General features: G+C 45.8%; 1 protein-coding gene across 1 annotated transcript; it reads right to left on the bottom strand.

The window, feature by feature from the left end:
• Nucleotides 1-11,747, bottom strand: FLCN (folliculin). Its single transcript, XM_065644808.1, has 12 exons — nucleotides 11,672-11,747; nucleotides 10,853-11,131; nucleotides 9,898-10,044; nucleotides 9,102-9,323; nucleotides 8,455-8,615; nucleotides 7,581-7,672; nucleotides 6,670-6,860; nucleotides 5,429-5,542; nucleotides 4,956-5,079; nucleotides 4,452-4,583; nucleotides 3,510-3,615; nucleotides 1-2,719 (listed from the first exon to the last, which is right to left on the bottom strand). The coding sequence occupies exons 2-12, from the start codon at nucleotides 11,099-11,101 to the stop codon at nucleotides 2,518-2,520; spliced, it is 1,740 nt and encodes a 579-aa protein (XP_065500880.1). The 5' UTR covers nucleotides 11,102-11,131; nucleotides 11,672-11,747; the 3' UTR covers nucleotides 1-2,517.
• Between the last annotated feature and the right edge of the window lie 497 nt (nucleotides 11,748-12,244).

Here is a 12,244-nt window from a genome sequence, read left to right as displayed (position 1 = left end):
ATCAGCTTGTCTTTAAGGCGCATTGTTTAGGGGGAAGGAGGGTGGTGAGAGATGGCTGCAGACACGCTTTTTTGTTAATTAAGTTGTGCTAAGAGCAGCGTGCACATTCCAGCTATCACTGACGGCAAAACGAGCACCCGCGGCCTCATCCGTGAGTTGTGGGAACTTGCCTGGACAATTAGTTCGGTAATCCCAGGGATAGAGCTGTTCTGGCAGGCAAGCACATCTGTTCTCATCGGTTCACAGACTCCAGCAACTCTCCCCCTGCTTTCCTGTGGGTGTTTTGTAAGTATTACGTTAGTGGGTTCCTTGCTCTGGCTCAAAACCGACGTTATCCTGAGTCTGCAGAGACTGAGACCCACTTGAGATGGGGACAGAGACTAATGGACGTTGTGAATAACTCACCGCTGACACAAGCATATGGAAGAAGAGGACGAAGCTTTAAGTTTGACCTTGTGGTCACTGTTTTGGAAAAAAAAACAACCAAAAACCACACTTCTGTTCAGAAATGTGGGCTTTGCTAATAGGTGCTTGCATACCCAACTGCTGGTTATAGATGAGGTTTTCCTGTAGGATTGTGTGGGAGAGCTGTTGTTTAAAAGATAAAAACAGTTCAGCAATCAAGAAGGTCGAAATGCTAAATAATAACAAATAACCTGTTGTGCTACGCAGCTCTGAATTGGACCAGAACAGCTTTCAAGCAGAAAACTAAGAGTACTAGGTCACAAGAGTGAGCACTGGCCTCGTACTAGAAATTCCAACTCACTAGTCCAGGCTTTTCTCCTTGCTTCTGTCATGATCCCACTCTCAGTGGGCTTTTGTTTTTCCTTCACAATTTGCACCAGCACACAGGAAGCAAGATGCACACAATATTCAAAGCTTCCTTTCCTGCGGAGAGAGCTCGAGCACCTCGCTTGTCTCACATCTCCTTATTGATAACTGGGAAATACAAGCCTTTTTTCAAACCCCAAAACTAAATCAGTGGTTAGTTTTTGAAGTGACAGAGTAATGCCTTTTTCCAAGCATCCGTTTGCTGTTTGAATACCCTGTGGTCGTTTTATGTCCAGTCAAGCATTTTAAATTAATATATTTGAGCATCTCTTGCTCCATAAGTACAAGAAACTAATGCCTACAAAGCTAAAAGATTTGTTAAATTCTACAAGTTAAATCAAAGTCAGATGCAGGAATTAACTTGTGGATCAATTGTTGCTTCCCCCACCCCAACACACACACATGGAAAAATCAACACAAAACTAGGCTTTGTCCATTTTACAAAAATAGCTCTTAATGAGATTTAATGCCTGTCTCCATTTCACAGATGTTCCAGACAAAAATCAACCTGCATATTTTATACATAAGAACAGAACTCATGACAAGTTGGAACATCTCCTCTGAGTTTGAGTCTTGTTTGACTGAGTGTAGAAGGTCACCTGGGTAAAACCTGCCTCTAGGTTGTTAAAAATGTCTACGGTAACGTCAAGTTTTCACAACAATGATCCAGGAAAAAAAGACAAAGAAATACTTCACAACAGAAACAGTAATTCCTTACAATACAGATAAGGAATATCTGTTTAGGTAATTTAAAAAAAATGCACCAATGTTTCCATGAACTATGAAGCAAAAATGGCTACTATAGAGCTATATAAGAATGGAGCACCTACAGGTTGGATTTTTTCTCCTGCTTAACTTAATTCAGAAGCTAGAAAACTATTTCTGAAGACAGAAGAACATCAGCAATTGTATCCTGGCGAGGTTATCTTCATGACCTGGAAGTTTCGCAACCACAGGAAAAACAAGGTGAGTCTCTCATCCTGCAGAATACAAGCAGGCTGCTTTTTGCAACTTCTAATATTACAATTCTCCCTCCCAGACAAGATTTCCAAAGCAAGTGCTGAAACTGTCTCAAGTTAAGATATAAATAAATAGAGTGACAGGACTCCAACAGGACATCCTGACTTATGCTACAGCAGAAAATAGTCTCTTCTTAAATCCGAGCACAAAGTGGTTTGAAATAATTTACACGTGATCCGTAAACCTGTGACGTGTCACTTATTTTTGGTTCCTGTTCTCTCAGGCTTTTAGGCGATTTATGTGGGATTCAGAGAGATTAACTATATCCACTCCCAGGAGTTCTTGATGTTGTCACAGGTATCTGAGTCTTGCCAATGAAATCTAAAACCGAGCTCTACTGCCACACCATAATGCTTAATGAGGACAGTATGGGATTTTAATTAACTCATGCTGATTCTTTGAGCATTGCTGTATTTTAGTCTTGAGTGTGCAGGTCTAGATCTAGAGCCGAGTTTCAGGACAGACAGCAGCACTATTTATTAGCACTTATTAGTTCAGTCTCACAGCAATTAGAAAAGACTCAAGTGACTCTTCAAGTTAGTTTGAGAACCAGAGGAACAGCGATGAAGTTTCACTGTCCACCTAATGCATCTGCTGCGGGCTCAGCAGGCGTAATTTGGGGTTCCCCGCGAGTATCTGAAGGCAGCAAGTGAGGTTGGGCGCCCTTTAGTTGCGGGACTCTGAAGACGTGGGGCTGCGAACCGTTGACATCAGGTGGGACTTGTACGTCTTGCTCAGGCCAGTCATCCAGAACTTGAGAAGCTTGACGTTGTCCTCCTCTGCAGCTCCCAGAATGCTCAGCAGTTTTTGGGTATCCTCCTTGGGTCTGCTGTCCACTTTTGTGAATTTGAAGAGGACCTTCACTTTACTGCAGAAACAAGAAATTCCTGTCACTATTGTGACGGACTTGCACGCATCAAACAGGGAATGAGCAGCGAGCGTGGCTTCTCTTGGTACCTACTGCGACTAAAAGTTAATAAAAGCTTCAAACAATATCCTGTGGAAAGCATTCTCATGTTTCAAATGAAGTAGTACAGGAAAAGGAGGAATTAGTTAGGGGGACTACTCATTTTCAGTAGAAATATGCATAATTCTAGCCTGTCTTTTCTTTCTAGCGAAAAGTACAATTAATTGTGACAACTGGGAATCTACCTGAGAGAAACATCTAGTGCCCATCTGGCCTTCAGGTAAATTCACAAAATCCTGATGTTCCACGAATTATTTCACATGACTGGCTGGTCTTCCTTTATAACTACTTGCGCCTTGGAAATGCAGCGCCCGAAGGTGCAATCATGACATTTGTTTGGCATGTTATCTGCACTGGAATATAGTGCACGTTGACAAGCGTATATATATTTGCATACTTAATCCTCGTAACGTACACAAAGCAGACAAGTATTGTCATGTAGGTAAACTACAGATGTGTGAACTGAAGCGTAAAGGTTACGAACTGCTGAAAGCCAAAAAAGAGAGCTAGGACTAGACTAGAACTCCAATATTCTTAGCTCCCAACAGGATTCCAACCTAAATGATTCTGTGATTCTACTGTCAATACCCTACAGAAGTTCCCTGACTACCAGCGTGTCCTGCTTTCTGCTGTAACTGGTCCAGGATTAGCACCAAAGCTGGTTCTCTGAAAGCCGTGCAGTTGTACTTACTTCATCCACTCCTCCTTCAGGCAAACAAGGCACTGATCCACAACATCTACAGAGAGGTTCTGGTTGGTAAGAGCAGCTTCAATCTTGTTCAAGATCGTAGGGCCAACTACAGGATCAGAAAGAGGAGAAAAAGGACACACATGCTATACGTTACCCACTTACACCTTTACTAGTCATTTTTTGCAAGGACTAGTCTGCCTTGATTTCATTTCTATGGAAGAGGAGCTGAAGATCAGCCCACTAGAAAAACATCTGACCCAAGAAGCAACACAAATTTTGTGAAGGACCCTGGGACATACACACAGGTTCAGAGACCTTTGTTTTCTTCAGACCCACTTTTAAACTGCAGTTATTTAGATTCTGTTGTTTCTAGTCCCTTATCAAAAGCTCATTAAAAATGCAGAGTTATGAAAAATTTTTGTGCTTTGTACAATAGACAAGACTGATGAACTTGACTCCAATCCCATCTAGGTGCAAGTGTTCGAGTTCTTGAACAAAGCAGGCAAAAAACCCCAAAGGTCTGGGCATTTCTGTATCAGCCATACTTGTCTATCAATTGGAACATGGGAGACGAGTAACGTCACGGTCCTTCTAAGCTAGAGTTAATAAAAATAAACACTAAAGCATTCCAGGATAGAAAGCGTTCATTGTGGATAACAGAAGAACTTCCTTACCATTGCTATTGTACCCATGTTACAGAATTCATTTCTCAATTCTGAAAATTAGTAAGTAAAATGCTGACCAGGTAAAGCATACCCTTTATAATTAAACAGACTATGGTAAACCTCACCTCAAACAGCAGTACCGCAGTTGTACACTGACCTGGCTTTCTACCCAGGCCTCCTTAAGGGCCAGTACACGAACAGCATAAAAAACAGTTGGAGATCGAGATGCTCTTTTAATCTCAGTGATACACATTCTTTCTGCTTTCAAATCACCCACCTCGATCTGCTGCAACGGGGCTACCGCTGGTGACAATAAACTCGTACTTGTTGAGGGACTGCTCATCATCAAACAGGGTTGGGTAGAGGTTGGAGCGGGTGGCGGTGCGAACTTCCACAAGGACCGCGAACTCTAGAGCAACAAGAGCCCAAAAGAACATTAACTGGACTAGCCCAGATTATAAAATACACCTACATACCCTGCTCCAAGAAAGCACAGTTCTATCAGCTCACGATATTTGGCCCAGAATTAACCTTTCCTCAGTAGGAACCAGGATTGTCAGCTGTGCTATGATCAGTGCTTAATGTGGGTGTTGCATCTTTCAACTATTGATCGGGCAAGGATATGGGGCAAAAACAAACAAAAAAATGAAGTGGTTCAGCTTATAGTTCATGCAGCACCATTAGAATATCTGTCAATACTTAATAAAGAAAAAAAAAATCATCTTGTGTCCTTTAACATAAGATCATAGGGGAAGGAGAGGGTTCTGCAACAGGCTCTTACCAGATGATAATATGTGGGAAGGGATTTGAACGTGCGGGCTCAGCCCTAGGAAGTTACACCGATACGCCTCTTCATACTGGTCACTGTAGGGGATGATCCGCACACAACCGACAGGCAGCATGGTCTGAAGAAGGGAGGAAACACATCAAGAGAAACACCAGAGTTAAACCAGTAAAGTACAGGTTTTTCCCTGACTTCCAGAGCCAGCCAAGACTTGGAGAACTGCTCATGCAGATGCTCCTGATCTGAGGGATCAGAAGGATCCTACTCAGCTTGAAAGACTATGCAGTTGCTGAGGACAACCAAGACCAAAGGTTGAGGGGTTTTATGTTTTTTGTTTGTTCAAAACTGTGTAATTTAGAACACATTCTCCACAAGATTACATGTCAGAGTCAGGTCATTATGAAGGCTGGACTACTAAAGAAATATATGTAAAAATATGCAGCCAGGAAACAAAGGAAAAAAGTTTTTACCCGTAGCACGTCAAAAGCAGACTGGACAAGATCGGTATCTCGAGCTTTCCAGATGACTTGGTTCCCCATCAGGACATGCCAAGCCAGCATGCGGAATGCTGATGCCCCAAGAACCTGAAAACAAACCATTCTCCATTGGTTATGAAAATTAGTGAAATGTCCGGTTTGCCCTGACAAAAACATGACTGGCATGTAAAAACATGGGTGGAACTGAACATGAAAATTCAGGTCTTGTACACAGAATAATAGCTCTAAACCACAGCACCAAGATCAAGTATTTCTTCGACTGGTGTGAAAGGCGACTGGCATAAAAAACAACATTCGCCCCTATCTATGGTTTCAAGAACAGACAGCAGCAAAGTACCGCTTGGCCAACATGCCTAAAGAAAGACCCAATTCAGCGTCAAGCACATTAACAACAGTTTCATTTCTAGGTTGCTCCAAATTCTGAGTGCGTCGATCAGCCCACTTGTTGGCCAAATTAGCGGTTTTGGCAAAATGGACACAGGCCCATTTGGAATGGGACTGAACAACTTATACGAGATTGTAACAACTTTCCAGCATTTCACTGATCTGGGTTACGTTCACGTCAGTGATTCAGGCATAGAAGACAAAAAAATATTCTTAGATAAGCCTCCAAAGGCACATGCTTGTAACACAGTGTAATTTAATACCTTCAAGCATTCCAAATTAGGAGAAAGTAGAACAAAAGGAGGCTAAAGAAATAAAGCAGATAAAAGTCAAAAATATGGGAGGTTATTTGTCAGGAGTGTCCAGGAAAACAGTGAAAGAGATTGTGGGTCAAATGCACAGAACCTTCCACCTCAGTCAGGTAACTGGAAGCACTAAAGCTAGATCTGTATAGAACCATTGGTTTTCTTTGCAAATAATTTTCCCCCCTCTAAAACACTCTTGTTTTAAGCAAATAATACTTGACTTCAAAGATGCTGCATGACCTCTGTATTAAATTCCTGTCTAGGGAAGGAGAAAAGTGCACACTTTGAGAGAAATCACATTATTCCATCCCACATGACCTCAGAGGAAGGGAGAGTCCTCAGAGATACAGCTAATGCTGCTTTACTTGCTGTGCAGGCACTGTGTTGAACACAGAACCAAGAAAAAGGTGAAGACTGCAGGAAATAAATATATCTCTTTAAAAAAAAAAAACATTACCAGGAGGAAAAAAAAAAAACTTATTAGCTTGTGAATTCATCATCAGAGTACCTGTGCTCCTCTCTTACCTGTCTCATGTGCCTGAGAGAGCGGAAGACAGACAACCTCCTGTGAGCTACGTTCCAGCTGTTGCAATCCGGCATCAGAGATGTTTCAGGGGAGCATTTAGATAGCTCCTGCCCTTCCACAACATCTGGCTGGGAAGAAGGCTTCTCTTCTTCCTCAGAACCATCCCAGCCTTCCGACTCTTCTTTCAGGTCTAGCAAAAAAAAGGTAGAGTGGTCACAAAAACTGCTGCTCTGTAGCAAGGGGAACTGCCTCAGAAGTGCCTACACGTGATGCACCCAACTGACTTTTGCCCTTTGTGGGGAGTCCAAAACACAGTAACTACAAGAACTGGCACCACAGACACGCCCGAACTGTTAATGAAGTTTCGTAATTCAGATAACGGAAGGGTCAAGAAGAAATTTTCATCTTCTACACAACACAAAGTCACATCTTTTGATCAGCTATACATTCTCTGTTCTTGCTTTAAAGGTCACGGCCAAAGCTTTGAGGCAGGTTTTGTAGACCGTAGTCTAGACGGATTAATAAAATAATTCAATGCGAGAAAAAAAAATCCTTTAATTTTAGAAATTTTGTAGAAAAAGGAGCAAAAAGTCCATATATTGTGATTGCAAATTCCCCTGGCTTAGAGACTCATTGGGAGGCCCAACCCAGCCAGAGAGAACAATAATCATGATGATGCAACATTCCTACGCAAGTAACAAACGCCACATGTGCGTGCAGAGAGCCCGCAAGGCCAAGGGCCTTGATTTCACGTTCTTGTCATATGTGAGAACACACCAGTTCTTTTAGAGGCTGACAGCAAGGTGAAGTTGATGAGAGACGGCTGCACTATGACACACAAAAGGACTTGGTCTTTTACTATCCAAAGCATTCTCAAAGGGTCTTCCAGTTCTGGAAACTTCGATCTCACCTGCAAGTTTTTCCATCTGAACGAGGGTGTCTTCTGTTGGTGCTCCCTCCAGAAGCTTCTCTGTGAGTCGGCTGCCACAAGCTTTCAAAAGCCTGGAGACACAGAAGGAAACAGAAGTGGCGTTCATTAAGCCTGCCTGCTAAGTGCAAAAATCCAGTAAGAAACGGGGTGCGATGAGCTCAGCAAAAAAATCCAAACACTAACCACTTTGTGTTTCCTTTCAACACATCCCTCTGCTTTCCTCAGTGTGGTAACTATCAATGCACCTTACAATTGCTGCCACTCCAAGTCACGGAAAAGCTCACCATTTTGCAGTTGCTTTGTGCAACGTACTTATCCTCCATCCAAGTCACATGCCCATGTTGCAACCTTCTCTGTGGCATCTTTCCAGGGAAGTCTGAGGAGCAAGTCAGGCCCTGGAGCAACTGGACTCCCACAGACACACGACTGCAGCAAACGCCTGCACCTCCCGCGCTGCCCGTCACAAACCACGGGCACTGCCACGTGAACAACCGCTGTATTTCAAGTGCAAATCTGATGTACAACAAGCTGGGGGTAGAAGCGTTTTTGCTTACTTTCTTCCGTGCTTTCTTTTAAACTGCAAAGCCTTTCCATCCAGACAGACGTGGTTGCCATTAGCAACCACACCCGTAGGCTTACTTCACAGCAACAAGAATTTTTTTTGTCCTAAAGGTATTAGCAGGCTGCTGTCCGTGCTTAACTCACTCCAATTCAGAGACTACTTAGCAAAGTCCAACTTATTGCCTCAAGAAAAAAATACCCAAACACTCAAATCACATTTCCGCCCTTTCAGAACATGACAATATTCTCGTCACAAAGGAGCAGCAGAAGCTAGATACACAAATGGCATTACCAAGCAAAGGAAGTATGCAAACATGCCCAGAGGTTTTCATCGTTGGTCAGTGAGGTTAAGGAGCGGGCGGCGTTGCCATTGCGCTGGTGCAGGAAGGGAGTGAAGGCCGTGTTCATGCGCTGGGCGCGCTGAGGGCACCCGTACTGCTCCGCTTCAAACACCTGCGTGCAGAGAAGGGCAGAGTAAGAGACTAAAAAAAAAAGAGAAAGTGCTCGCATAAAGCTGAGCCAAAAAAACCCCAACAAAAATACAAAGTGAAAAAGGTGCGTCACACACAATCATCTAAAATACATTTTAAATTATGGGAAAAGAGAGGGAAGGAACATCTTAGATTGACTAAAATTATAATTAAGTAACACCTGTGCTCCAAACCCATCTTCCTTCACAACTTCAGTTACTTAAATTTCTACCAGAGCTATTGCCTAGCAGTTAGGTCTGTGACAAGCATTACGAGCGGCTTAAAATGAGATAATGACCCTGTTCCTTTTCTCCTACATGCCCCAATACACACTGTCCTCTTGTCCCTTATGTCAACCTTAATGACCACCCTGGCTGCAACGAGCTGGATCAACTTTTTGACTCAGCTGCAAATCAACTATCGTAATGTTTTACTAACGTTGAGTCAAATGGACTCTGCACTGACCTACCTTAAGTGCTTTCCCCTGAAGCTCATCAATGATGCCTCTGATTTTTCCCAACAAGAAAGGCCAGGAGTTGATGAGGTAAATCCGGTCCATCATGATAGTGATGATGCTGTACCAGCGCTGGAAACCACGAGCCAAGCTGTCTTTGATAAAGAAGGTGTGGCTGAACACAAAACCATGCTGTTCGTCTCCGAAAAAAATAGGGCCTTCGCGTCCTGGGCAGACCTGAAGGAGAGGGAAACACACACCAGTGTAGCTAAGAACATCACGCAGCTGCAACGGTAATAAATTGCGCAAAGCTTCCTGCTCTTTAACACACTCTTGGTGAATAAAACAAAGTTCTTTTAGACCACTGTACAAAACGTGTGGTCAAACAGACCTCCAGAGTTATCCTACAAACACTATAAAGACTTCGACTTAGCTGTATTTTCAGAACTCAGCTCTATTCAACTACAATACTGTTGAGAATCCACAAGAGATTTTGCTGATCCTGACGCAAAAATGCTCATTAATCTGTGAGGTTCTCCCTTCACTTCTATGAGATGCTGAAATAGTCTAGAAAGATCAAATATTTCTGGCGCTAAGCAACAGATTATTTTACAAAGAAAAACAATAAACGCATAGAAGCAAAAAGTAGACAGGGAAATTTCTGGTCTCACAAAGTGAGAGGAAGGAACCCTCACGGTTATCAAAGATCGATCTTAAAAACTGAAGCCAGGACCAGCAAAGCACTATCTTGGATTCGAAATGATGCACGAGGCCATAAAGAGGTTTTCTCCCTGTACTCCAAGGCAGTTACCTCACAGCTCAGGCTGCGAACGCAGGCCTGGCGCACGATGCTGAACAGCTGGGGGTGGTTTGGGTGCTGGTGACTGACGTACTTGATGGAAGTTTCTTTGTCGTGGCTGACATATCCAGGATGTCCTCCTGCAAGAGAGCGGCAACCCTGAAGACAGAAAAGCAGATCCAGCCATAAATGAGCACGCAGTAATCTAAGGTTTCCAAAGGCCTCTGCATATTCCCTTCAAAATGTAGGGAAGCATTATTTACACGTACAGATAAGAACACAAATACTTAGAAGAAAAGAAATAGGAGTCAGCGTCAGGATTTGTACCCAGCTCCTCACACAGAGCGTGTGATATATTTCCCCTGTTCTTGCGCTCCTTTTCCACTATTTAATTTGATTGTGAACTTGGTGCTGGCTCTGCAAGTCGTAAAATTCCATTAACAGCAGCTATGAAACCAACTGGCCTAACAAAACTGGCCATAACCAAAAGGACAGTAAATAACAAATACCTCAGAACAAGTACTAATAGTAGACAAGCATGAGAACAACAAAGAACATACATTTTCTTTATTGTTTTAATTGCTTTTACATTTGTTTCTGTTTCCTAATCAATACGGCTCTTAAAATTACTATTAATAAATGACCAGACCTAATCTAATAAAATAAACACTCTTCAGGAATGAGGGAAGCACTTCTCAGCCACAAGAAAATCACAGGGCTCAGAGAGACCTCAAGACACCATCTTGTCCTGGTCTATATGCCCAACAACGGTTCCTTCACCCTCCTCATGGATCACGACAGTTTATGAGGACTTAGAGACCTTCTGGTACCGACAGTCACATACAAAATGAGCGCAGTTCACCATTTTTTTTCCTCTCTCAAACAATACAATTGGCATTAGAGAATCCAAGAGCCTTTTAGTTAAGCCAAGGGGCACCGACGTCCGCACAGAGATATTCACACTTGCCTCACACATGTCTGACTTTTTTGGCCCTGGGCTGCTGGAGTCGGCGCTGGCACCTTCTGCGGGGCTGTGCGAGCGGATCCGACTGCTCATCTGAATGCCGCCTTCCTCCTCTTCCGCCTGCTCATTCTGCCCAGAGATGTCCCCGCTGCTCGCGCCTTGGGGAAGCGGCGAATGCAGAACCTCAGTACAAAAGAGGGTGCGAGGGCCGTGGAGCTCACAAAAATGGCAGAGGGCAACTATAGCGTTCATAGTGAGAGCTCAGCACACGTGCCAGGGCTCCTGCAGACAGGGGAGAAAACACACAATATCAACACAATAGATATTAAAGCATCTCTTAGGACTAACTGATAAAAGTCCTGCTCTATATCCCTCCAGGAATAGCTGGCCTTAAGCTCAGCCTAAGGGACCAGCACAACTCCACCACGGGGTAAGCTGAACAAGAATCAGCCCTTCGTGCGCTGAGGGGATGGGGCTGGAGCAGATCGATCCCCGGACCCGGGTCCCTGACTCTGTCTCTGACCTCCGGCCCCGCAGGGTGGATCGGGACCGGACCGGACCGACCCCCTCCCGCCCGGACACCTCCGCTCTCTCCGGGCCTGCTGGGGTCTGACAGACCTGACCGCCGGGCCCGGGCACCTCAGGCCCCGCCGGGCCCGGTGCGGCCTCAGGCCGTGACGGGTCGGCCCGGCCCTGCTCAGCGCCCTCGGACCCGAGCGCCTCAGGCCCAGCCCACCCCACGGGGCCTCGGCCTCCCCGCTGCGACAGCGGCCCAGCACAGGCTCCCCGCGCCCGGACCCCCACGGCCCGGCCCCCGCTCACCCCCCGCGGCTCCGGGCTCCCCCGCCCCGGCCCGTCCCGTGTCCGCGGGCGCCTGACACAGCCTGACCCACCGGCCCGTACCATCCCTACCGCCAGCGCGGGGGGGGGAAGGAGGGGCGGACAGCTCCCCGGCTGCCCAACCGCCGCCTCCACGGAGCGTTGAGAAGAGGGATAAGAAAGAGGGAGAGAGGGGAGAGAAGGCCGGCCGTACTGCGGTACCGAACCCGTCCTCCCCGCCGCTCTCCAGAGGATCCTCCTCACCCCCCGGGTGCGGCAGTGAGTCGGCCCACGGCCGCCCTGTCCACAGGGGCCGGGCAGAGCCATTACCTCAGAACGAGACAGGGGAGATGAGAAGCTCCGGAAGACGCCTCCCTCCTTCCCTCGCTATCCCCTGCCCCACTGCCGCGCCGCAGAGAACGGACAACCGTGTCCGACCCTCCGGAGCCGAGCGGGGACAAGCTGCCACCTGCGACCCCGCAGACGCCGCAGCCGGAGCTGGCTCCGCTCCCCCCCCCCCCCCCCCGCAACAAGGTGGTGCGGGCCGGAGGGCGGGTCACATGACCGGCGGCCCCT

The sequence above is a fragment of the Caloenas nicobarica genome, chromosome 14 (assembly GCF_036013445.1).
Source record: "Caloenas nicobarica isolate bCalNic1 chromosome 14, bCalNic1.hap1, whole genome shotgun sequence".
Lineage (NCBI taxonomy): Eukaryota > Metazoa > Chordata > Aves > Columbiformes > Columbidae > Caloenas > Caloenas nicobarica.
The sequence above is the reverse complement of the archived record's forward strand: the minus strand, read 5'-3'. Positions and strand labels throughout refer to the sequence as shown.

Excerpts from the sequence above, each read along its gene's own strand:
- FLCN (XM_065644808.1), bottom strand. The coding sequence starts at position 11,101 with ATGAACGCTATAGTTGCCCTCTGCCATTTTTGTGAGCTCCACGGCCCT. Across the intron at positions 10,045-10,852 it reads AAAAGTCAGACATGTGTGAG|GGTTGCCGCTCTCTTGCAGG; the intron begins GCAAGTGTGAAT and ends TTCTGTCTTCAG. Across the intron at positions 8,616-9,101 it reads TTCAGGGGAAAGCACTTAAG|GTGTTTGAAGCGGAGCAGTA; the intron begins GTAGGTCAGTGC and ends CTCTGCACGCAG.